Source organism: Sturnus vulgaris, chromosome 20 (genome assembly GCF_052056855.1).
Source record: "Sturnus vulgaris isolate bStuVul1 chromosome 20, bStuVul1.hap1, whole genome shotgun sequence".
NCBI lineage: Eukaryota > Metazoa > Chordata > Aves > Passeriformes > Sturnidae > Sturnus > Sturnus vulgaris.
Genome location: NC_142262.1, coordinates 6238186 through 6264158, shown reverse-complemented (window position 1 = coordinate 6264158; position 25973 = coordinate 6238186). Strand labels below are relative to the sequence as shown.

The 25973-nt window shown below is 45.2% G+C and overlaps 1 protein-coding gene across 2 annotated transcripts in view; it reads right to left on the bottom strand.

Annotated features, from left to right (window-relative positions):
- SLC38A12 (solute carrier family 38 member 12) overlaps positions 1–25848 on the bottom strand; it is a 43432-nt gene extending 17584 nt beyond the window's left edge. The window contains exons 1-8 of one of the 2 annotated variants that reach the window (XM_014878173.2): positions 25776–25848; positions 24392–24516; positions 22474–22595; positions 20526–20607; positions 19505–19607; positions 19037–19117; positions 14747–14846; positions 13853–13961 (exon numbers count right to left, since the gene is read on the bottom strand). In XM_014878173.2, coding sequence (XP_014733659.1) covers positions 13853–13961; positions 14747–14846; positions 19037–19117; positions 19505–19607; positions 20526–20607; positions 22474–22595; positions 24392–24436 — 642 coding nt within the window. In that variant the 5' untranslated portion in view covers positions 24437–24516; positions 25776–25848. The remainder of the gene's footprint in view (positions 1–13852; positions 13962–14746; positions 14847–19036; positions 19118–19504; positions 19608–20525; positions 20608–22473; positions 22596–24391; positions 24517–25775) is intronic. The other variant, XM_014878174.2, reaches the window with a different exon arrangement.
- Between the last annotated feature and the right edge of the window lie 125 nt (positions 25849–25973).

The following is a 25973-nucleotide window of genomic DNA, read 5'->3' as shown; positions in this document are numbered from 1 at the left end:
AAACCATTGACACAAAATCACCAAGACCAAAGCAGGTGGGTCTGAAACCCAGATCTGCCTCACCCACTGAGGAAAGGAGATGTGTCAAGGTGGATTTAGGACTCAGTCGATGAAAAGCATCAAAAAGCATCCTTAGGTACTGGAAGAACCTGGGTGTCCTTCACCTTCTGCAGTTCTTCTCTGGCTCTCAGAGCACCTTAAACAACTAAATCCATTCAGCAAAGTTTTCAACTCTCCTCCTCTCTGGCCATTACTGCTTAACTCATGGGGAAGAGTACAAGTGGTTATGCTTGAATGGTTTAATGTCCCTCCCATCCTTTAGGATAATCAGTGTCTTCTGTTCTTAACAAGATCCTGGTCCAAAAGAGCCAAGTGAGGGATTAATTCTAGTGCAACAGAAATTTATTACCTTTTCCACTTGCCACCCATTAATGGTCCAAGATGAATATCCCTGGATCAATACAAACAATGCTAAGGCCTGCAATGAGATGAGGTTGCCTTGCTTTGCAAGGATTTGTGCCAACTACTTTAGGAAGGGAAGCTACAGAACACACTGGAGTGCTTGGAAAAAGAAAGCCAGAGCACAACTGGACATTAAACATCCAGATCAACATAATTTTGAAGTGAAACTGTGTACAGCTCAACAGGATTGAGCACAAGGCAGGAAAAAGGGGCCAGTTTGTCACCAACAACCTGGACATGAAGACAAGGACTCAGTCCCTGGATTAGAGCTAATCTCATCATCAACCATCAGAGGAGTCCCAAGGCCAGGAACCCTATTTAAAAACACATCCCCAAAAGGATGAGAAGAGACCACAGTGCTTAGCAGGAGGATGTCTACTTCCTCTGCCTCGCTGTGCCAGACACCTCAATGCTCTTCCAACCCATTAAGTTAATTAGTTTCATAACTTCTCCCTAAGGAAAAAGTAAACCTAAATAAGCACCTCAGACATATACCCAAATTTTCTACCTGATGTTTTCCAAGCCTCAGTCTCTCCCAGGGGGAAACAATTCAAAAAGTACTTCATTACACATATAATTCAAACAATTTAAAACCTACATAGAAAACTGTACCAGTCAGCCCTGTCAGAAGTCAAATATGCAGAGACCCAGCAGATGAAAAAAACCCTCCCAAGTTTTCCAGTTCACCTCTTAAGTCAGCTGAGGTATTTTCTAGGAGTTTATAATTCTCTTCCTAAGATTCAGCAAATAAACCCAGCCAAGGCAGAATGGGCATAGTCTACTTTGATTAAGATTTTTCTGCTAGTGAAGTGTTTTATTAGAAACAAGAAGGCATAGAGGGCTGATTCATTGCTGAAGTGAAACAAGGTAAAGAAATGCCTCCTTCAGATAAGAAAGAGAACTGAATCTATTAAATGCTGTCTACATTCACAGGATGGCAGGGAGAAACCATTACAGTGCTTTTTCACAGGGCTGGCTATTAAGAATTATTCCCTCATTTCCCTCCAAGCTCCTCCATTAAATGGGAAAGGCCAGGTAAATCACCAGGCTCATAGTGGAGGGTATGTGGTTTCCACACTCAGAAAGTCAATGCAAAATTCTTTATTTTTCCTTCCTTTTTCATGCTGAAAAACAGCATGAAAATCCAGCATACTAATGACAAAAAAAGACAGTGTTTTTGTTGCTTTTACTGACATTTCCAGTCAAAAAATGAGAAACCAGTGAGGGTAAAAGAAAGAACAACAGCCTGTCACCCTGAATTACAGTCTTCCCTGCAGGCTAGTAGGAGCCACAAGCAGCACACCAGCTTGCTCAACCCCTGGGAGGGACTTCAAACCCATTCCTCCCACCAAGCCACAGAAACACAGGCACCAAGGTTTGGGATCTTCCCTGAGCTGGCAACTCAGCTGATACCACTTTCCCAGCCTCTGCACCTGTCAGCTCTCAGTACTTCAAAATGAAAAAGCAGGCTGGTCAACTCCAGTCTTTTTGCCACAAGGGAACTAACTAGGGCTTACCGTTGCCTGGAATATATATTTATATATATATCTATGTATTTCTAAAAGTATATTTTATTAAAGCTCTTATGTTAAAACTTGGTTACATAACCTTGTTTATTGGATTATCTTACAAAAGCAAGAGTAAGATCAAGCGTTAATAGGACATCTGGTTGGTTTTTATCAGCTTAGTTGCAGCCAAGAGGACCACCAAGACAGCTCTCAACCACTAAGTGATGGCCAGCTAATGCCAGGAGTCTTTCAGACCACACAAACATGCTTTAAGCCAGTCAGAGGGCTGTTTGACCAAACAGGTTCTTTATTGACCTGAAGGGTCCATTTATCACTCTGAACCAGTACGGTTCAATAGCTTTCATCTGCTGCTTAGCATGTGGCTTTTACAGCAGCAACCAATAAAGCTCAGGAAGCACAATTAGCATCCAAAATGTGGCTGATTCATGTATTAGATACAGTAGTTACAGCATTATGGCTAGTGCCTGCATACATTTGCAAGAGGACCATCTGAAAAACCAGCCTCATTCATAACTGTCATCAGAACTTGCTTGTTTTCATGCTACACAAACTCATCTGTAAGAATTGCATCTGGTTTTGGTGCTTGCCAAGTAGTGAATTAAAAACAGTAGCTATTGCTTCTTATTGATTCAGAGCCTTTAAAGTTTCAGAAAGATTGGGTGGAAGCAGGGTATGTACCTGAGCAAAGTGAGACCATGATTGTTAAGTGCAGCAAATGTGCCAGGAGCAGTGCAAAAAGCACAAGAGTTTTTGAATAAAGTCATTATGCAGCACAGGGCTATCATACCAATGTGAAGTTGCTAAGTTTTAGATAACAGAGCAATGATGCCTCAGTTTTAATGTGAAGATGGAGAAGAGGTGTTGTAGTGCTCACTCTTTAGATATCCATCTCCCTTTGGGCCCCCAGCCACTCTACCTTTTCCTTTCCTCCTCCTCCCTGCCTTTCACACCCTCATTCAAAACTAGAACCCACCCTAAACCATAACATTCCTTGGAGTTCTTGCTTCCCTTTGATAGAAGTGACATCTCAGACAGACTTGGCTTTAGGATGGTATCAGCTCCATCTCTGCAGATACTGATGTTTAGATTTCACAGCTGTTGAGCAATGGTACCTTTGCCCCACAAGACAGCACAGCAAATTACTCTAAAGAGGGGTAAGATAAGATCTCAGTAAAAAAGTCACTGGTTTAATAAAATGGATCACTCTCCTTGAAAGACTTTGACACTTTTGCAGGAAAGACAAGGGTTGAGTGCTTGATACTGGACTGTGGGTACACAACATTCCCACAGCAAAGCCTGACAGCAACAAGACACAGGCTCAACTGGACGAACACCTCCCAAAGGAAAGTTTGTTTGATTCAGTGCTCAGATGCAAGCAAAGTCTCCTTGAGCATGGCAGGAAAAAGCAGACATTTCTTACATGCTGTCAGGAGTGGGAACTCTGACACTCACTCTGCTTCTGCAAGACGTCCCCGAGCTCAGAGCTATTTCACAACTCAGATGAGCACTAGAAGGGACAGATCAAACAATCCAACAAAACCAGACTGCACAAGTACAGAGAGCAAACAAGATGTCAGGGAACTGGGATACTCTGTTCCCACCTCAGCTGCTTTTCACTAGAGTGTGCCACATGTAGAGAAAAAGAAGTCCAAAAAGCAAAACTGGATTTATTGGCATGGGCACAAGCCAGAGGTTTTATTCCTGGCTAGAAGGAAGGCTGAACCAGACCTATTACTTTTAGTAAATCCTTAGGAACTGGTGTTCTAGTCACATCCTCATGGAATTTTTAGGGCTGACTTTGGAGAGAAATATTACATGCATGGTGCTTTCCCCACTCTTGTTTGGAACTCCTAGATGAAGAAAACAGCTTCATGGCATTTCAGACCTACCTGCAGCTCTCCTAGCACACACCTGCAGCCTCTGCAAGCTCCTCTGTACCCACTTCAACTTGTGGCTACTGCAGTGCTACCCCAAGGCGGGCTGCAGTTACTCCTGCCAGAGCCCCAGGGCTTTTCAGCTAAAACACTTAAAGGGAAAAGGGTCTTGAGTGTGGTGTCCCCTGTGCCATCTCCTGTCCCCTTCACTAGGGTAACAAGGCCATGCTTCTGTCCTACATGAGCTCATATCTCAAGCTACAGAGCCAGATGGCCTATCAGCAAGGGCGGCAATCCAAGCTTTCCTTGGTAAAGCTTTACCCCTTGCAGCGGACAGTACAAATATAAATACATGGAAAGAGTCTGATTGCTCAGGAAGGAGCTTTTTAGAGAGCTAAAAAAAAAAAAAAGAAAAAAAAGCTGAAAATCCACAGCCTCTCAAGGCTGGAGGCAGGGCTGCAGCAGGGGCTGTGCTGATAGGCAGTAAGTTATCAGCAGACAAGCTGTTATGAAGCTCAAAGTTGGTTGAAAAGAGATAAACCAGCCACAGAACAAGGATAAGTTGAGAGGCAAGAGGGATTTTAACCTCCAGATCCCCTGCAGAATCAGGAAGTCACAATGGAGGGAGGCCATAGCCACCAGACAATCCACAAGGAATATTTATAGCTGAAGAAACAAGGGCAGTTATGCTTTGGGTACAGCAGGCAGCTGCCACAGCAGCTCTGGTAATTAACGTGCTGCTCTCGGGACACCTGGCAGAGCTTTATAATCATAACTCACACCAGGCACATTCCTGGCACTGAGGAGCCCTCACCCACCTTCTTCCCCAGTTCCTTCAGCAGGGAGGAGGCATCCTCCAGGAATTAAGACCTCGGCTGCTGCCAGGCTGGTTTTTGCCAGCAAAGCAAAGTGGCCTTTCACCCACAGTACCCTTTAAGCTGGATGCTTCCTCCCAACAGTTCCTGTGCCACAGTGATCCTAATGCCTCTTCCAAAATGGAAGATATTCTGCAAGGGATGAAAAGAAGTGCTTGTATCCCCAAGGATACCAACTGCAGTGGATCTGAATACTGTCTAGAGATTTTCAAAGGCTCTAGCTCAGCACCAGCATTTGATTCTAACTGCCCACCCAGCAAAAAGGTTTAGTCATGCCAGCTCCTTAAGCTCTGATCTTGCTGGTCATCCAACACACAACAAACCAGCTGTGAACTGGGCAGCCTCCCCATGCAGCTCTGGGAAGCCAAGGCAGAGGCAACACAAAGCAGTACTTGGGGGTGTTGCTCTCCTCTCCCTATCCTTACTCAGTGCCACAGCCTGTTTCTGGAGCTGGTCAATCTCTGAGCACCAGGAACTTTCCATTTTGGAAAGAATACCCTGAAATACCAGTTCTTTCTCCACTTAATTTGAAGGAATTCAGGCACAAAGTGTTCTCAGAAAGTCATTAGGTGCAAGGATTCTGTTTCTGGCATACCTGAGGTGTGCAGGATCACAGCCAGCAGCAAGCTTACACTCTCTGGGGTAAATACACTTCCATTATCATTTTTCACAACAAGAGAGAGATAGAGGCCAGCAATAACCCCGAGGTGACTGGCATCTAATTTTTTATCATTGGAGTATTTATGGCACAGCCGTTTGCAGCATCTTGTAATCACTTTACTGCCTCCTTGACCCCTGGCTCCCCCTTATTCTGCATCTCCTAATTGCATCTGAACAAGCAGGAGGGAAGCAGCAAAGTGGATAGATGTAGGCAGGACAGCTGAATGCTTGGGTTGTGATACTTGGAAGGACAGCAGAGGAGGTGCAGGGCCGAGTTTGGCTGCACCCCCCACCACCAGCTTGCTCTATTCTCCCATAGTGTATGAAAGTGGAGCTTTCCTCCTTCCTGACACCGAGTGACCTTGAGGAGTTGTTCTCTGCCTCCCCAATTCATTAGCATGGTATGAGAGATTAATGAGTTTCCTCCAAGGAAGTGTGAGGGCATCATCTTTATACACAAATACTGCCCCAAATTCCTGCATATTTGCAGCCTCTCCTGGCAGGGCATTGGCAACTACAACAATATTTATATTGACTACAAAAGCCCCTGGGTTAGACAGCACAAAGCAAGGGAGATGTGGACCAGCATGACACGGATGCACAGAGGGCCCTGCAAACATGTCAAGCTACAAGCTGCCAGGGTTAGGAGGTACTTGGGTTCAGCAAGGATGAATGTTCCTGACGGCCACTAAGCCCTTGTCTGCCACAAACCAACAGTGCTTGCACCACTAAGCCGTTATTTGTCCTCTGCTTTTTTCCCCTACAAACTTCTCAGTTGAGTTTCACAAGATTCTCCAGCTGCCTGGAGGATGTAGCTTCAGGGGCAGCATCATCCTGCTCGTTGTTTCATGCAGGAGTTGCCTGAAGGGAAAGAAAGTCCCTCACTTTGAAAATGCTTAGCACAAGAGAAGAAATAAAGCCTTGTTGCCCTGGGCTAGTGGGGTGTCTGTTCACTTCCAGCCCTCTTCCCTGTACACTGCACACCAAACAGGTGCAACAGGCTTGGGAGATCAGCTCTGCCCCAGAGCATTATACTGCCTTCAACTTACAAGATAAATCCCAGCTGCATTATTTGTATTTATAGTCCTGCTTACAGAAGCATGAGCTACGTGTGGGATTTGCTGATGTAGTCCAAAAATCCACATTTTTGGACAAGAGCATCAGTGATCTCACTCAGACATACAGCACAATTTAGGATGGTGTTAAGTTGCCGACTTATTTAGGAGTAAAAAGATATATGGGTCTGTCCAGAGCTTTCCTCCACAGCTTCTGATAATGTTCATAGCAGCAGAACTGCACAGTTCTGCAGCCCTGGTACTTTCTACCTGTATATTAAGGAATTAATGGTAATTTCAGGGGATGAGAGACCAAGACTGCTGTCTTACTCGATGAAAACACTGATGTGAATCAAGAAGGCAGCAAGGTCAGACCTCTGTTTAAAAACAAAGCTGGTGCTAAAGCACCAACCAGAACAGTGGAAAATATGCTGTTAAGAAAAAGGCTTATGCTGCATTTCCCAGGGGATTGTTTAGCTGACCTAACAGGTCTTCTCCAACTCTGGCTCCTAGGACGCTGTCACAATCATGGCAAAAAGTAACACTGCACAGGGGAAATGTATTTATTACTTATTTTCTACAAATGTTCTGAAAACCTAAGATTTGTGGCTCTACTGGAAAAGCCTAGTCCAAGAAAGGAATTTTAAAAGGCCCTTTTTAAATCTTTACCACACAGCGTAGGGAGAGGGTGATCACATACATTAGTTCTGACACCTGCCCTATTCAGGAGACATTGGTCTCCAATATCAGGAGAGAACAGTGTCAGCTTTGGTGCCTTGCTGCTCAAGTGAGCTGACTCCAAAGGACAGCTTTATTCAGGGAAAGCAGAAGCATGCCCCCCCAGCCTTGGCAGGGTGGCTGTGCTGCACAGCAGGGCTGTGGTTTGAGCCCAACATCACCTCTGGCGAGCTCCCAACTGCAGAAGGTGCAGAAAAGCAAACAGAGATCTATCTAAAGCCACTGCTTCACCCAGTTTGTTTGGCTGGTTTGCTTCCAAGGTTTATGACCCCCATCCAACACCACATAAGTCAAACCAAGCACCAAAGTGTGCAGGACATTCTTCCTGGGGGAAGCCAAGAGTGTCTGAACTCACTGATGGCCTCTGCCTGTTGTATCTCTGCATCTCTCTCACCTTGCTTCTCTGAAGGGCTGGTAGCACCTGCAGCACACCTGGCATACATTCAAGCAGCACCACAGCACCCTTCCCTTCCAGACAGCCCTTGCCAGGCTGCTGGAAGTGCCAGAGGGGTAGGATTGGTCCTTTGGAAAAGCTCAGCGTCCAAGTGACAAGCCCAACCAAAGCTCCACTTAGGAAAACCCACTTCTCATTGTGAAGTGAACAGACAGCTCTGTACAGAAAACACATTCCAGTCCCCTGCACTATTGATTTTCCAGTGAAAAGAGACAAGCTAATCCATTAATGTTAGTGGCTTTAAAGTGTGGTCTTGCAGTTGCTTCAGTCTGGTCCCAAAGGCTGACTCTCTCACCCAGTGTTTGCCTTCTGGCTGATGTTTCTTTTACTCAAAAGGCCATCAGTTACAAAGAAGCAAGAAAAATCACCCATCAGAAGCTGAACTCCAGCTCTTAGGTCACTGGTACAACAAGTTTATATTTCACTTCCACAACATGACACTGATCTGCCTCTCCTCCTGACGGCTCAGGAGGAACCTCTTTTTCACAAGGCCAGTTATTATCTGAAGATCCCTTTGCATTAGGAAACACAAGGAGTGTGGCAACTTCTAGTAGAGCCAGTTTATCTGTCAAAGGCATATGATGAGCAAGCAATTGAAAGGATTTATTGATGAGCCCACAGAAGAACGGACCAGGATGATGGAGGCAGGATTTATGCCGTATTAACAAGGCTGTCTGCCAATTTCAACCTATTAGTTGCACAATAAAGAGTTGAGACTTGCCTTCCCATCCCACATCCAGACACCATTTATTTTAGCAGAACTTGGCTCCTATCCCTCTTCAACCACTTCAGACTAAAGCAACAACTTAACTGACCTTACATTTTGGAGGCTGAATAGACGAGAGGCATGAGAAGACTCCAGTCAGCCTCTGAGACAGGGCTTTTAGCCAAGCAAAGCTGTATTTCAGGAGCACCTATACCAATCTGGCCTACTGATATTGATACTTAATGCAGTACTAATTCCTCTTGTGTCAAAGCAATGCTTCAAAACTCAGGTGGTCTGTACACACAGAAATGGCACAATATTCTGGACTCTTGAAAAGGTTTTTCTCATTTTGAAGGTTTTCAGAACTGCCTTTATGCACAGAAGTAGCAGCTGCCTTTTTTGTACATTTATTTCTATTTCTACATCAGTAAACCACATCAAAGCATTTGTGGTAAGGAATATAATGCAATATTTTTGGCAAGAAGGTCTTACCATGAATAACTTCTTATAGGATATGCAGAGTGACAAGCTAATAGTGCCCCAGTCCTGCTGCATCCTTACTGCAAGCTGAAGCAACCTAGAACACAACAACGCTACAGTTTAAGCAATCTATTTAAACAAGATGATGACTTCACACCATCAAGATAAACTTCCATCAGCTTTCCTTCCTTTTTACTGGCTCACTCTGGGAGCCCAGGACAAGCACCCCAAACCTGTTTGATGGATGTGCTGTGAAATCAGCCCTCCCTGGTTCAGCTCCTGCCACTGAGGCAGCTTCTTTCCCCACCACGGGTTCTCAAGGTCTCTAGATATTGAGACCTGTAAGAATAAATATCCAGGAGACAGCAGCTGTGACCCATTTATTACTGAATGCTGCTGCAGGGCACAGCTGAGGAAGGCAGGGCAGAGGAAAAGCACTTGCTGCAAAGGGCATGGTGGAGAAAACTCAGGTGCCCTTGGAAGAAGTACTCTGCTTGCAGCACTGCTCCAGCTCCCGGTTGGCAACAGACAATTTAGATCAAGCAGGGATGTTCAAGTACTGCCATGAGGGCTCCTCTCACATCACTGCTGGGAGGCAAAATATAAAAGAAAAAACCAACCCAAAAGAAAAAAATCTAAAAAACCAATTAAAAAAAATCTACAGAAGCCAACAATGGACTGAGAGGCCACAAGAGCATCGTGTACCAAACAAGCTGGTAGAACTGCCCCGGTGCAGGTAAATGCATTTGAAAAGATCTATTTTGACAATAAAAATCTGAGATACCTTTGCCCAGAGCAGGGCACAGGCAGAGGCAGGAAGGAGAAATGCCGTGGAGGGAAGCAGAGCACATACAGCAGGCACACTTAGCAGTTGAGCCTTTGCATTTGCCGATTGAGTTCTGCCAGTACCGAGCAATGGCACAACAGTACACAGTGTGTCCTCAGAGCACCCCCTGACCCCCCTGCAGCTGCAGCCCGGCCCCACTCTGGTCACCCATCAGAGCGGCGGGCCAGGGTGACATTGTCCCCTCCTGAAGAGGGACAGTAAGCGCCTGTGAGCCCGCTCATTTTATTCACTGCACAAGCACGTTTCCAACTGGGATAATCTCCATTAAACCATCTGCGCTGCCATGCTCGCCCGGCCTGCACCCGCTGGGCTGCCTGCGATACTGCAGCATCTGTGAACCGGCACAAGCGGATGCCACGTCCCTTTCCCAATCAGCTAAAAAAACCAACGGAGACTCAGACACAACAGATGCACCTGGAGGCTTTGACGCGTTACCGAGCCAGGCTACCAGGAGTACCTGTGCCAGGGCCTCTTCTGAAAGGCACACGGCTCCCCTTGAGAATTTAAGCCACTTCCTTGCCATCGTGGGAAGACATCATGTCCCAGATTGCCAGAAGAGGAGGGCTGAGAACAGAGTAGAGGTTTCAGCCTCAACGGCTGCCCTGGTGCAGAACAGAAGTGTTGCTTGCCAGGTCATGAATACAGTTTGGATCAGAAACTCTGAATGGCTGCTGATCCCCAGGATTTAATTTCTTATTTATCTCAGTACCTGCTTTCTAGAAACAGGGACTATCACATCACATTCCCACATGACTTGGACAGAAACACAAGAGAGTGTTACAATGAAAGATCTGAAACTTAAATCTGCTGCCCCTTCAACCCCAAGACCTCCCCAGCATAGCCCAGTGGAACCTACAGAGAGTATGATAAAGCAGCTGCACTGAAGTGTGAATTCAGCACTGAGAGAACGTGACCCTGTCCTCAGCATTGCCAGAGACAGCCAAGGGACTTGGGAGTCACTCCAGCTGTTGAGGACATAGCAGGGTGGTAACGGGTCTGAAGCAAAGATAGAAAGCCATCGATCTGCTTTAACTGTGATCACTGCTTGCCTTAAACAAGGTCACTGGGCTGCCCAACACATACCTTTCCTGGAAGAAAATTTGTCCTGCAGGGTCTTGCCCTCACAGGAGTGGAACAGCACAGCAAGGCTCACACTTCAAACCTTCCAGGTCTTTTATGGTCCCAAAAAGGAGGCAAATACTAGCAGCAGGTGATGGGACAAGAGCAGGAGTCTATTTACATATTTCCTGCACTTGCCTTCACTTATTTGTTTTGCAAGTTTTTATTTTCCAGAGCAATTTATAAACAAGAAGTGAGACAACCATTTACTCAGACAAAGGTTAATAGGGGCCTAGCAGTCTCTGAAGACTCTGCAGACATACTTAGGTGTGAAATCTTGGAGCAGCAATAAAGATGCTGCACAGACAAGCAAGTCTCAAGAGAAGAATTTAATCTGTCTAAATATTCTCATTATGTACATAGTTTTCAGCTTCCATTCACAGTAATCAGAGCAGAGACAGCTTCCAGAAGCCTTTTTAGACAATAAGGCATAAAAAAGGATTTTTACGTCAGCCATTATTCTTCTCTCCATCCCCAGCCTGAAGAGTCAATGTTTGAAATGGTTTTTGTTGAAAAGAAGACACGGTGTTGGGAGAGAAAAAGTTGACAGGAGGAAGGCAGCACGGGTCTTTGGCAGACTGGTGAGACTTGGCACAAAGCAGCTCCCATTGGCACCATTTGTCCAGAAAACCTCAAATAGATTATTCTCCTCCAAAATAGGTTTTCTGTAGGGTCATGCACAGAGTATGAAATATAACACTAGCTCCAGAAAACTGCTTCACTGGAACGGGCAAGAAGTTTCAGTTACATCCATACATCTTCCTCCTAAAAGTCACTTAAACCTAAATAAGTACTGAGATATGGTAGGAAAACTAGAGGCAGGCATCTAGGACAAAAGGGCTGATCCAAAAACTCAGCTGCTTTCTTTTGGGATCACAGTGTCCATCTGTCCCCTTGCCACAGGGGAAACTTGTTTGCAAAAAGAGACCTTGTTTGTCCACTGAAACGTGGAACGTGAATTATTCCACCAGGCAAGAATTCAAAATAGAAAGTTAAGAAAACAGAATAGTTCTCTATGGGTATGATCCCCTGGGACCAAGAGAAACTGTACTCTTGATGCATTTCTCCCCTCCTCACTTTTGTGTTGCATTTTCTTCTTCAGACAGGCACGTTTCAGCTTTTCTGTCATGCTCAAAACTCTACTTTTATACACAAGAAGCTTGGACGAAATGTGTAGAGATAATTACAATGGTTTACTACTAAATTTTTTGCTTGAAGCCAAGTGATTTCTTTGCAATGCCCTCCCATCCCCAGGTTTCTCTCAGAAAGTTTAAGAGCTAAACCAGTCACTAGTTGTCCACACTGCAAACAGGACAGGGAGGAAAATATTAACCAGGACAGCAGGTGAAAAATTTTAGCCAGCACAGCCACTTCAGAGGTAGCACAAACTCAAAGCCAGGGTCAGTACTGTGGTCTGAGTGTTTTATAAATGATTACATCTCTTATCCCTCTCTAAAGAGGTCACCATCCTCCCCGTTTTCTGGAGAATGAAATCACACAGGCCAAGCAGGGAGTGGGACCAGAAGAGCTGGAGGCAGAACAAGTCCCGGTTTACTCCTACCCTCACCCAGTAAGAAGAATTAAGAGACTTTTACCAGAAAAACAGAATTCAGAGGTAATGCTGACAGCCAGAAGTATCCTGAAAACAGTGATTGTGAAAACTGACCTCCATCAGTAACCCACTGCAGACTGGTCTGCTCTCCCACAAACAATCCCACTCTCCATCTAAGAGGGCACAGAGAACAACATTGAAGCCTCATCCTAATTACTGAGCAGGAAAGGATTAACCACTAGCAAAGGCTTGGCAGATATTTATTCTCCAAATCCACAAGACAAGCAGAGGGAAAAGCTCCTCTGAGAGTTATGTACACAGACTGCAAGTCTAATGCTTACACAGTCTTAATTTTTTTAATTTTGCAGGTCCTAACAACAATTATCTTCATGAATTATAGACATAATATCCGAGAGACACAGGCAGTAATTAATGCATGTCTGCCTTTTCTGACTAGCTCCTTCTGCTGGGTCAGGGAGAGTTATTGAAATTCAGGAAGGAAATCTTCAATCTTCTAGAAGTTTTAAAGAAACACACTGAGACAAAATTTAATAAAGCAATAATATTTCTCTTAAATAATTAACTAGACTTTGACATTCACTAATATTTCTGAGGCCCAGCTCTTACTTTCGCAATAACACTGGATGTGATCCACTGCATGCCCAAAAGGAACTCACTCCAAAATTACCTCTGGATTTCCCTGCACACACACAGCAACCCTCATTCCTTCCACTTAAAATTCTCACTGAGACCCTTAACAGAAGCTACACAAGCATCCTTTCTTCCTCCCATTTTGCCCTGCTGACATCTGTCTCCAAATACGAGCGCTCAGCACTCCCCAGGCTCTAGAGAAGCCATGTTCATCACCCTCTGGGAAAAACTCTGGGTTCAGAGCAGAACCCCAGCACAGCATTAGATGCAATAGACAATCCTGAACTAGACAGAGCTATTACTAAGGCAATGTATAGCACTGGATGTTGTCTAAGCTGGTTGTTTCCATCATCTTTCAAGTAGCAGATTCTCCTGCAGCATTAACAATTTTATTCACATAAAGAATGGACTCAATGATCCTTGTGAGTCCCTTCCAACTCTGGGTATTTTATATTCTAAGCACTCAAGTGAGTTTAATGTACTTCAGTATCTTGACAACAATTACCCCCAAGCAAATATTACTTAGCCAGCCACTGAAAAAAACAGTGAAGAAAAACCCAGCCTTTGGCAAAAACATCTCACCTGTTTAAGCAATATAAAGCTACACATCAAGATGGACACAACTCAAACTCAAAACCGTAAGGATCATTATGATGGCAAACAAGTTCAAACACAGCCATGTCACCAAGAAGAGGGAGGGGGTATTTGGCCAAAAAAGTCAGACGGAATCAAAAGTTTCATATTCTGTTGTTCACTTGAACTACATTATTTCTACAAGAAAAAAAAATCCCTATGCACTAGAAGTAGAGTTTGAATGGTAACAGTGGTCATCCCAATCCCAGAAGCTCACCAGATACAGCCTGTAAGCATCAATCCTTCGAATTGGCCCCCAGCACTTGTCCGTGTCGTTGTACTTTGTGCCATCTCCAACACTGCAAGAATGGTTGCCAGTGACACTGCTGGGAAAGGAGGGAGAAACAAAAGACAGTAATTAACTCCTAGCAGATGTCTTCCCCTCTCCTGCATTCAAGAAAGAAGAATGAGCAGAAGCCAATCTTCTTCTCTGTCCCTGATCACACTCATTTCCTTACATTTTCTGGACTGTGTAACACAGCAAGTCACTGAGTACCAGAGGTTTAAAGGCAAATTCTTGAACTGCCTGCAGTTATTTGCAAGTTTTGTCATTTAATCATCAAGCTGGTGAGCTTAGATCTTTTATGGATCGCTGGGATTTTCCATTTTCGAGATAGAAGTCCAAATCTAGCCCAGATTTGATCAAACCAATCTTTTTTATTATCTGTTTCTTTGAGAAAGGCACCACTCCCAGTCCAGAGCTAAGTCCATGTACCATCACCACTCACTAGCCTCAGGCTTAGTAAGTACCACACCCCTCAACTCTTACTCAAAGAGACAGAGAGGGCAACATATTGCAGAGTATTGCAGTCAAACTATGGAGCAACAAGTCTCATGGCTGCAAGTGGTGAAGCTGGAAATATTTCACACCTGAGGACTTGTCTGGAAATCAGGTCAGCTACTTTGCAGGCAGGCAGCAGGCACTCAGGTGGGGAATACAAAACAACTTCACCTCCCACCCACAAGAGATGAGCTGTCCTTGAGTCATTTCTCCACCCCCTGCTTTGGAAAGCACAGCTAATCCTGGTAAGTCAGACTTATCACCCCATCAAACCCTAAGCCTGCCCTGTTCCCTGGCAGCACACAGCCCCTCAGGAGCAAGCACACTTACCAGGTCACCTGCATTAGGGAGACTGGCACCGCTGCTGCATAGATTGCCAGATCTCCATAGAGGTAGATAATTATGCAGAAATAGAAGAGGTTGACACCCACTGCAGAAAAAGAAAATATTGTCCAGATTCAGCAGAGTACACAGAGACTCTTGTTCTCTGCACTTCAAATATACAAAATTTTGAAGATCTTAAATCACTATTTGCCATAGTTTCTGCAGCAAACTTCACCCAAGCTTAGGGAAGGAACTGATGGGGCATGAGGGGTCTCAGAGCTTCACTCTGCCTCCTTCAATACTTGGCACTGACACTACATAAACCCTCTAGTTCAAGCCCATCCTGCAGTCCAGACCAACAGGTCTCACATAAGTCACCTGCCAGACAAAGCTGTCAACTCTGAACAGCCACAGGCAAGCATCCAGGTGATGCTCTCAGACTCAGTGTGAACACAAAGTAAAATGCAGAGAGAATGATTTTAGGCTCTGCTGATTCCAAATCCTCTGACTGCAAACCTGCAGGACCTTCACAATATGGATTTGTAGAGATCTGGCCCTGCAGAGCTCAGATTTCAATGAATCTGAAATGGAGCTGCTTTGGGAGATTCCCTACCACTGGCCACTTGAGCCAAGGTAAAATCCTGCAAAGCTTTAACACTGTTTCTGCATCTCACTTACCCTGATGCCATCATATACACTGTTCCTGCCCCTACTCATTTCTTTGGATAATTTTTTTCCTTTTTTTAAAATTATTTTTAATTTAAAGCTTGCCCTGCCTTCACCTACGAGATTAAAAGAAAATCTTACACAAATTAATTGGGGGCACAGAACTTACTGAGGCACAACAAGACACTGCTGTGAAGGGCTAAAATCTAAAAGGGATAAAGAAATGCTTGATGATTCTCTTCTTGCAAGCAAGTCTGTATAAATCTCACCAACAAATTGGAAAATATTTTATTTCAGAGTCAGATGAGTTACAGAATAAAAGCCTCAAATTTATACAGTTTAGAAGTTGACATTGAAGGAAAACAGCTCAAGAAATCTGCTCATACTTACAAGTTGTGATGCCACCTGATGCTTAATCCCAGTGCAGCTTGAGCAAACCTCACACTCACAGCTGTGACAACTATCAAACAAGGACAACACTGCTGCAGGGATGAGGACTCATTCCTACAGTGCTTAGGTGCCCCAAAGCTTTACCATGTTTTGCCATCATACTGCCCCTGGATGTCTGGAAACATTATTAGGCAACCTCCTTTGTTTAAATAAATTATTCCATATGCTGAGCCTGCTTAGCATGAAAGGGGATGTATGAGGAAAGCGCTGAGAGAACTTCCCTGCTTCTGTACAGTAGCACACTAAATCAGTGCTCTAGAGTCGTTCCTGAAGACAAATGGACTTACTACAAAAATTGAGAGATCATTCTATGTAGTTCTCCCCTTGTTTTCTTGCTCTGTGAAACATGTCTTCGCAGTTAGGGAGTCTCTGTGTTGTTCTGGAGACAGCAACAAACTACCTACCAGTCTTATCTAATTTCTCATTAGGAAGGGCTGAAGGTTTTTAAAAATATCTGACATAGGACAGAAGCTGCAGAGACACTCAGTACAACACAGATAGATTTCTGTTTTGGGATCTGTGACTGGTCTCAGGACTCAGCTGCCCCACACACACAAAATAAAGTTGACATGATCAGCTAAGCCACAGCAGCACCACCCATACCCAGCAGCACCTCCATTCCAATGCAGACCTCTGTGTGCAGGAAGCACAGGTGACACTCCTCTCCCAAACTCATGCTCTCCAAGACAGGAAGACTTTAGCATGAGCTCTTTTATAAACGGCTCCTGACCCTCCCTGATCAATACTTTCATTACTGGGCACAAAATGGGGTGAAAAAAAAAAAGCAATTACTTCCTGTGAGGAAACAGCATGATAGATATGCCTAGACTCTATTACTGCAATAAATGACTGCTCATTCCCAGAAGAAAGCACCCAACATTAAAAAAATAATTATATCAAGAAAAAAGTAGTTTTTCAGAGCCAGCTCTTTCAAAAGAGCACACAGTCTCTTCAGAGCCTAAACTTAAGTCAGCTCCCTTTAAGAAAGCAGACAATCTGAAATTGAGATTTATCCCCAGCTTACCTCCTAGGACTGCAGATTCAACTCCTGTCAGATTGTTGAAAATAAGAATCAGTCAAGGGAAAGGAGCAGAGAACTCACTAGAAATCAGGGGTTTTGAGGTCTACTGCACAGCTTTCATCAGCCTTCCCTCCAGAGGCTGTAAAGCCCTCCATCACCTTGGATTTGGAACCATACTTTGTATATCATGAGTAAACATCCAGACATTTGCCAGCTGTGAAACCTCACAGGCTGGTGCTTGGAGCTAAGAGTTCCCCAGTATGGCCCAGTTTCTCAGCACTAAGTGGTCACTGAGCAGCTGCCCTTGCTGAAGGCCTTTCTGTGCAGCTGTGGGGAGGGAGTACCTCAGCAGGGACCTGCAGAGGGAGGTCCTTCACCTGTCTGTGTCTGCAGCCACTCAAAGGCCACAGGGTGTCTGTGAATCAGTGACAGAGATGGAGCCTTACTGCTGAGATCAGACAAAGGAAAAGCAGCACACGAGTCACAGCTGCCTCAGGCCCTTTGCTGCGGGCACCTCATCCCATCTGGAAGTCACAGGTAGGGTCAGCCTGCTGTTCCAGCCACCTTCCTGCAGATGGATTCACCCCTTTGGATGGGCTGAGCAGACCCTGGGGAGGATCCCTAACACAGAAATCAGATAACTCTGGCTAAAGCAACGTTAAGAAGAGGGATTAAGATTTAAGAGTACTAAGCAGTTTATTTAACTTTGCTTTGAAGCTCTGTCAGTGCTGATGGAGAGAGGACACATATCCCCAGCACCCTCTACTGGCTGAGCACCAGAGAGGCCCAGAACCTGCCTGGCCTATGGGGGTCCTTTCCAGCTCCCCTGTGAAGCACATGCAAAAAAGGGGCCTCCTGAAACTTGATGAGAACACTGACTCCTGTGATCCCCATCCCTCCACAGCCCAATCCTCAGCAATACTGATAAACCCCGTTAAATGATTGCTCTCAAAGCACTTCTTGAATATTACTCCTCAGAAGAACATCTAGAGACAGGGGTGTGTTCACCATATTTTACACACAGCAAAGAAAACAAGAAAACTTGCCTAAGGTTATAATAACTCAGTAGTACAGGCAAGACCAGGAACAAGATGTTTCTGACACACTTCACTTCTCTGACTAAAAACATGGCAGCCTAGTCCAAGGTGGATTATTTTGATAGTCCGAAGTGATTCAAATCTACAAAATCCCAAAAGAGGCATGCAGCCAAATTAAAAAGTTTTTTTCCAATTAACTTTAAAATAAAAAAATAAAGTTCAAAGAATATTCACTCCCCTTAAGCCCAGCTGTCCTTCAGAGGCAACAGCTTTATGCTGGTGTAACACTGATGCAACGTAGTGGAAAAAACCCAGCCTTCCATCACCTCTTTACAAGGTGGCCAGCAAATAAGGGAAAATATCACTTTCCACAAAAAATGGGGCCTGACAGGCTCAAAGCTGTACAGCCATGGTGTCTGATGATGTTCTGGCTGTGTGCAGCATTTCATTGTCCTGCTTTACAGGTTTCAGAATCCTCATTGCTGTGGTTTGCATTTCTATCACGCGCAGCAATGGATCGGGATTTATTAGAGCAGGGTTACAAGTTTGTTCCCTGGCATACAAAACACACTTAAAAGCAAAAAGACAAGCCAGCTGTCTATCACATCCTCAGCAGGGACCTCTTCAACAGTTCATGTCCCAGTTCTCTTGATGATTCCCCAGACAATTCCTAGAAGCTCCTATAAGAAGTCTCTCTCCTTCAGACTGCTATTTACAAGGATCAGCGAAGCCTGAATGTCTTACTCTCAAATGCTACAACCAAAATGCAACTGGAAAACATTACTGCTAGGCTCTACTGCTTCAGACAGTGGAGATCACAGAGGACAGGTGCAGTTCAGAAGCAGGTGAAGTGCAGTCAGAAAAGGCACTGACTTACACTTGCCTGTATCAAGAAACTGCTCCCATAACCTGCAATGTTTTGCTGGTTCCATGCCCATCGCAGCCCATAAACACTTTATAGAAACCCCACACAGGAGGATGAATACAGTCCACAGAGAGAAGGAACAGCACATTTGGGTGGAATTATCACAAACCCACACCAAGAAGCATGCAAACTTATGGAACAGCCATACACACAACGTGCAGGAGGACCCAAAGGGACTTTTGAAAATATTCACTTACCTTTATTGAAGAACATGGAAGCCATCTGACCCATTTCCACCCTCTCAGTGATTTCAAAGATATTGGCTGAGCCACGCCTCTCTGCAAGTGAAAAAATAAGAAGCGTTTCAACCAGTCTCTCCAATAAGGCCTAAGGCCAGATTACCCGGATACTTGGGAAACTCTAGAAGCAGTTTGAAGGACAGTATGTACAACTCCACAGCTGCAGTCACTGGGCCAATTACTCTGCTGAAGCTAGTTTAAAGGTGTTTAGAAAATAAGATGTTCTCATCTTAGTGACCTAGAGGGAAAAGATCTTTATCAGGCTGCAGAAGGCAAACTGAATTCTCAATGAGTCTTATCTTGCAAGTGCTGAGGACTTTGAGATGAGAGCATGTGGAATTAAGGTGAAATGGACAGAGGAGTCCACTGAACACTGTCTACAGAGAAGAGGCCTCACACTGGTGAAAGCATGAACTGGGTACTCACGAACTGACAGGATAGGCCGCGTCTCTGCTCGCTCGTAGCCATCTTGGAGGAGAACATCACTGTCAGACACTCCAGAGGAAGAATCTTCATCTTCATCATCCTCCTGGATGAAAAGATCAAACCACTGCTGAGATATCGGCTGCCCACAGTATAGACTGTGTCACTCCCAGTGTCATGGTCACTTCCAGACACTCAAGGAAGGTCCCAAACAGGGAGAGGAGGACATGCAAGCAAAGCAATACCAGGGAGCCCAGGGGATGCTGTGAAGGGCAGAAGAGGACACTAGCAGAGCAGGCTGAAGTGAGTGACAGGCTCTGCTGTCCCAGCCCCAGGTCTCACACACACACACACAGCCACACTGCCCAATTCATGCAGTGATAAGTGACACAAGGAAGTTGGAAATTTCAGGCAGATCGGCAGTGTTGCAGAACTGAGAGAAAAAAAAAATCCATGTGTATCTAAATGCACAAGCAGGTCTAGTTCCTAACTCCATCCCACTAACACCAAGCCAGGGGTCTAAATCAGTGCAAACAATTATGCCTCCCTCTTATCCACTAAAGCCACAAGTAAGTTTTACAGCAAGGACATAATTCAGAACTGTCCACAACCTGGGATACTGCCCAAGTAACAGCAAGGACATCCCAGCCTGTCCCAGTTAAATGACCTGAGATCAGCAAGGATTTATAGTCCTCAGCACACTCCAAATAGCACCAATATATTGGCTGCCACCTCTCCACATTCACTGAGCAGGGCTTCTGGGCAAGGAGAGCGTGAAGAAGAAATTTCAGTAAGAAATGTGAACAGCACAATAGATTTTTCAAAGCAGGAGCAGAAAATGCTGTCTTTAATGAGCAACCCCACAGGGAACTAACAGCTATATTTTATACGGCAAAGTTAAGTACAGTAGAAATTTATTTCTTTAGAGTTAGTAACGAAGCAAGGCAAAGATGCAGGGGAATGCCAGGAAAATCCTATGTGATAAAACAACGGGAAGAAAAGGAGAATTAAACCCCACACAAACTTTGCGTTTTTCCATTCTCTTCCATCTCAGCTGGGCATTTGCAGCAGCCATGGCTTCCACCACAAAGGTCGTTGTCATATAGCTACAGAGAGAAGAATTCAATTGGTATCATCAGTAATAGTCAAGAACTGTCACTGAAGAGAGATGGAGAATAATTCCCATCTGTTTGTAGGAGCGAACAAACAAGCCAAAACAATCCTTTTGCCAGCTCCCCACACACTGTTTTGATAGTGTTTCATCTCAGTTTATTGCTCCCTTCTGCTCTTGAGATTCAGGTGTTCAAGCAGACCACAATATGCAGTAAAATATAACACAACTTCAGACACAATAAGACACTTTATATATTTGGAAGGCACATTCCTGGTGCTCCTGTGGTTGAAAGTAGCAAGAGAACTTTGACCTTTGCTAGAAAGCAAATTTCCTTCCTCTTTTTAGAACCTAGGATAAAATGAGTTTTATTCTGAAGTTCATGGCAAAGGTACTCTGATCACTTAAAGAATCTTACACATTGCATCAGAAGCAAAACAGCAATACAAGAACAAGGAGCACATCACACATGCAGGCCAATACTGGAGGCCAGTGAAAAAGCTGTCCAGGGAGACAGAGAGAGCCACTGATGGAAGGAATATCATTATCTCAGCTAAAACCAGTCCTATAATGTTAATCAATAAATTTTAAAACCCCCTCAAATCAATCTTATTTAATGCTTTAAAGGGTTTCTCACTGACTCGCCTATCAAGCTCAAATAAGAGACCAGTTCTGCAAGAATAAAAGGAAGTGCTGAGGCCTGTGTAGCAATTTCCTCCCAGACTTTTCCTGCACCAAAGGTGCCCAGTGGGCATGAGGAAGTCACAAGTATCAGAACAAAAGCAAGAGCTTCCAAGACATGTAGCACTTTGAGCTGTGTCTTCTCAGCTTCCAATCCAGTGCAGTTCTGGTACACTGATTTAAGAGGTTTGTGCTCTCCTGCTGACCTTGAAGGATTGCCTGCTGCTGCTGAATTCCATATATTGAATTTATGCTTTTAAACTAATGTAGCTAAAAGAAATTGCTTCTAAGGCTCCCAGTTACTGGTAGCCCCACAGACATCATTTTACCAAGCCTTTGCAGCACGCAGCTCTGAGATGGGGCACTCACAAGCATTTGACCATACAGTCTCCCTGCACTGCAGCACAGAAGATCCCAAAAGCTCTGCCTCCAAACCAAAGGCACATTTAGGCTGGCAGGGCTGGTTACTGAAAAGTCTAGCACTTCAAAAGTCCATTTGTAGAAACGGCAGGAGGGAATTTTGGTTTATCTTATTTTAAAACCAAGCAAGAAGCAAGCAGGGTTTCCCAGCCCACCAGAAGATGGCAATTGTAGCAGTAACGCCTTAGAAATCAGTGCTGTATCCACAGCCTTCAGCTCCACCTGCTGCTCCAGTGAACCAGCGTGACAAATAGGAGGCCATCTCTAAGGTCTTGTGCAGCAAAGGTCTAGAAGAGCTAAGACAGACCTGGCTATACAGGAATTTGTGTTCCTGACACTCTTGCAGCTGTGAGAGCATTGCCAGAAGCCAAGAGAAAGTTTACACTTCAGCAAATCACAAAGCAACAAAGCAAAGATTTGACCCTGTACCACCTGTGACCTGGGCGGTGTTTGGGGAACTTATCTGTGACAGAGGAAAGCATGGAATGCATCCACAGTGAGGACAATGTCAAAAAGGTAGCTGGGATTAAGGTTCTAGAAGACTCTGGACTGGAGGAAAAGTCCTTCCCACCAGTCAGGAAATGGGATGTACCAGAGACTCAGGAAGTGCATCCCTCCAAATCAGGTCCACAGGCGACACCACTGCAGAAACCAACACTCAAGGAGCAGAGGGAGAGAGCACACAAGAAAACAGCAAAAGTCTTTACACTGTCCTCACCCAGCTGAGCCTCCCAGTCCCCTAAAGACACGCACATCCTACCTCATAAATCCCAGGAACATCAGGAGGATGAGGCTGACGAGCCACCCTGCTGTGGCAAAGGCCTTGGGCATGGTCAGGGCTCCTGTTCCAACGATGAGGTTGAACATGTACACCAGGCCAACCTGCAATCAGCCACATGAGCCAGCATCAGAGCGTGCCAGGAATCATCCAGAACACCTCACACACACTCTGACTTAAATGGAGGGGGCAATCTCTCAGCATGGTGGGAACAAGTCCATGTGAGAAAGAACTGGAGGAGGGGACTGAAATCCAAAGAGAGCAGTGTGGGTATCAGCACATTTTTGGAGAAAATTATATTCCCCTCCATTTTTCTAATTATTTCAAATTATTTTTTTCTCTCTAGCTTGTGGAGTTATAAAGTACATGAGACTCTTGTTTGTTTTCAAATCACTGCCTTCTACCAGAATGTCTGTGCTGTGGGTTGGGGGTCTCCTTTTTTTCTGACCTGAACACAAGTAGTTATGACTGTGTACCTTTCAGGACCTTTTATTCTCAGTCAAGCAGGAAACATCCAAAGAGAAATCTAATTCAAAGCTTTCCTGTCATTTTACCAGTTAGAAGCTGAGCATATTCTGAAGAAGGGATTTTAGTTTCTGAAGGGAAAGGATTTTATGTTCTCTAGCAATGAGCTTTTTCAATGTCCAGAGACAAAAGAGAACTGCACTTGGACAGAACCCTCCAGGCTATGAATTTAGCTCAATTCAAGATCAAAAACTGCCAAAGTTGTTGTGCTTTAGTGTTTTATTTTATTTTTTAATATAGGTCAGAGTCCCTCCAGAGGAAAGACAGTAAAGAGCTGTGTATGAACACACTTTTCTGGGCATAGAGCAATTAGCATCAGGAGAACTATTCCCCAGTGACACTGAGAGCACTTCACTGGCATAAGCACAGCAAATTCATCTTTTGCTGAACATCCCAGAACGATGATTTTCCTTTGGTCAAGCAGAAATGAGAACAGTGCCTGTAATGTTCCGCCTGGTTAGACATCTTCAGGGAAAGGGGAGAGTCTCAGCCCTTGAGATTATTCTAGGAAATTCATGCAGCACCAGCATAACAACATGAGAGCAGGTGACACTAATCCTTGAGGGCCTAAACATCCCAGTTACTGTCTTACTTCTCCATTTTCTCAGTTGTGACCTATTTCTGCAGCCTAATATCCACTTCTCCTACATTTAATCATTAACACGGAGATGAAAATTTTAAAGCATTTAAAATCCAACACACAGATTTCAGGGCTAGTTCTAAATTTATTGAGTTCACTTAAAAAAAAAAAAAGGGTTTACAAAGTGCTGTTTTTAAAAGCTGACATGTTGTGAAGACCTGTGGCTATGAAAACTGGTATTTCCAGTAATTTAGGAAAGCAGTAATTGGCTCTGCAGTTGCACAGGACACCACATTACAGGGAAGAAACCTCTTAATTACTCACTCTCAGTGAAGTGGTATAAAACAAATTACTGCAACAGCTGCAGCTAAGTAAACTTTGAGAAATTATGGGGAAAATGTTTATATAAAGCAACAAAAGGGAAGAAAGTAGTATAGTTTCAATGTTCCAGTCCCCCCTGTTTATGCCAATGACAATTTGGGTTGATGAAAACATGAACAAAATGTAAGAAAGTGGGCAGAAGGATGAAAAGTTGGTATGGGACATGAAGCTCTTTTTAGCACTTCTAGATCTATACTTTAAGCACACATCATCCCTTTATGAAAAATGATCTGTGATGTAAAAAAACTCCACATAACTACAAACACTAAGCATCTTTAACCACCCTTTGACCTCCATCATCTCCTGAAATGCTGAGGTCATGTCCATGAGGAAGTAGGATTTGCAAACACAATGCTGAGGAAAGACAATTTTGAAAAAAATCTTGTGACCAAACCCCCAAGCAGTGGAACTTACATAGGGAGAGTAAAGCTCTCCGGTATCAGTGATGCCACCTGCCATCCTGGAGAGGGAGGGGAGCCCCAGAGCAAAGCCAGGAGGGTATTTTTGGGAGAGTGTTTTCAACTTCTGTCGTCTTTAACCTAGGGAAACATCATAACACTGTGTTATCTTTGCTGGAACAAGGAAGAACTCACAAGTTAGCTTTGGCACATCAGTTTGCTGGTATTTGAACAGATTCCAGCAGGATCTTGCCCTTCAGACAGACCCCACTCACCAGCACCACTTGGTGAGAAGTTTTTATACCTGTTAAACTGGTTTAAAAAGCAACCAAAATGCCCTGCCCTTTCACAGCATGTGATGACCAAACTTCATCTTCTCCAAACAGCCAGAGGGGCTGTTTCAGATAACTAAAACCTCAAGAGGAAAAATGACTGCCTTGAGGATGATCTCAAACTGCTGCTTCTCGTGTAGCTACTACTCCTGGCAAACATGTGCCTCCTGCAAATCAGAAAACCAGCCTAAAGTCTCTCTTCCTAAATTCAAGTACAGAAATAAGTAGACAAATGAACATATTGGACCTATTAAAGACACACCTAGATGCTTTTCACATACGAACGTTTCCAAAGTAGAAGCATTTGGGAAGCTTTACATTCCATCAAAAAAAACTATAAGTGTATGGGAGAACTGAAGCCTTCTGGGAGGTTTCAGTGTCAATGATTACCCATAATTGAATTAAGGGCTTCACATGTCTACATGTGCTCCTACTCAGCCACACCAGCTGGGACAAGCCATCAGCACAAGCTCCACAAAAAAGCAGAGTTATAAGCTTGTACACCCACGCTGAATGCCAGAAAAGAATCAGGCAGCACAGCTCACTGAGGTCATAACTGGACCAGCCTCAGAAAAAGAGATCAAACACCACCTTTTATAACAAACCTCAGCTCAACACTCTGAAGCCAAGCCTGGCAAACCGGGAGCAAGGAGCAAGACAAGGGACACTCCGGGACAGCGTGCCCCACCTCAGGCGGGGGGAACCGACCCCAGGGCCCACCGAGAGCACCAGAGCCCCCCGGCCCTACCCGGCCTGGCTCCCCCCGGGCTTGTCCCACGCATGGAACGCTGCTCCCTCTTCCTGCCCTCTCCGGGGTAACTCCCCCCACCACACAGAGCGCCTACAACCGCAGCAGCCCCCCACAGCTCCGCGGCCTTCTCCCCACGCCCGGGTCCCGCCGCTCCGGTGCACATTCCGCCCCACACCAGGACCCTCCCCAGGCCGCTACCCGCCCGTCGAGCCCCTCCCCGGCCATCATCCCACGCTGTCCCCACACAGGGCCGCCCGCAAATCTCCTCTGAGGGCCGCGTCCCGCCCAGGGCCCGCCGGGACCCCCCGGCCCCTCACCGGCAGCAGTGGCAGCGGCTCCTGCCGGCGGCCCCGCCCCCGGCCGCGCGGGAGCACTCACGGCGCACGCGCTGCCCCAGAGCGGGGCCTTCCGCGCACGTGACCGGCCCGCGGGGCGGGCAGGGGTGAAGGCGCAGGCCGCGATTGGGTGAGGGTAAGGGGCGGGGCGCGGGTGGGGACGGGGCGGGGCCTACAAGG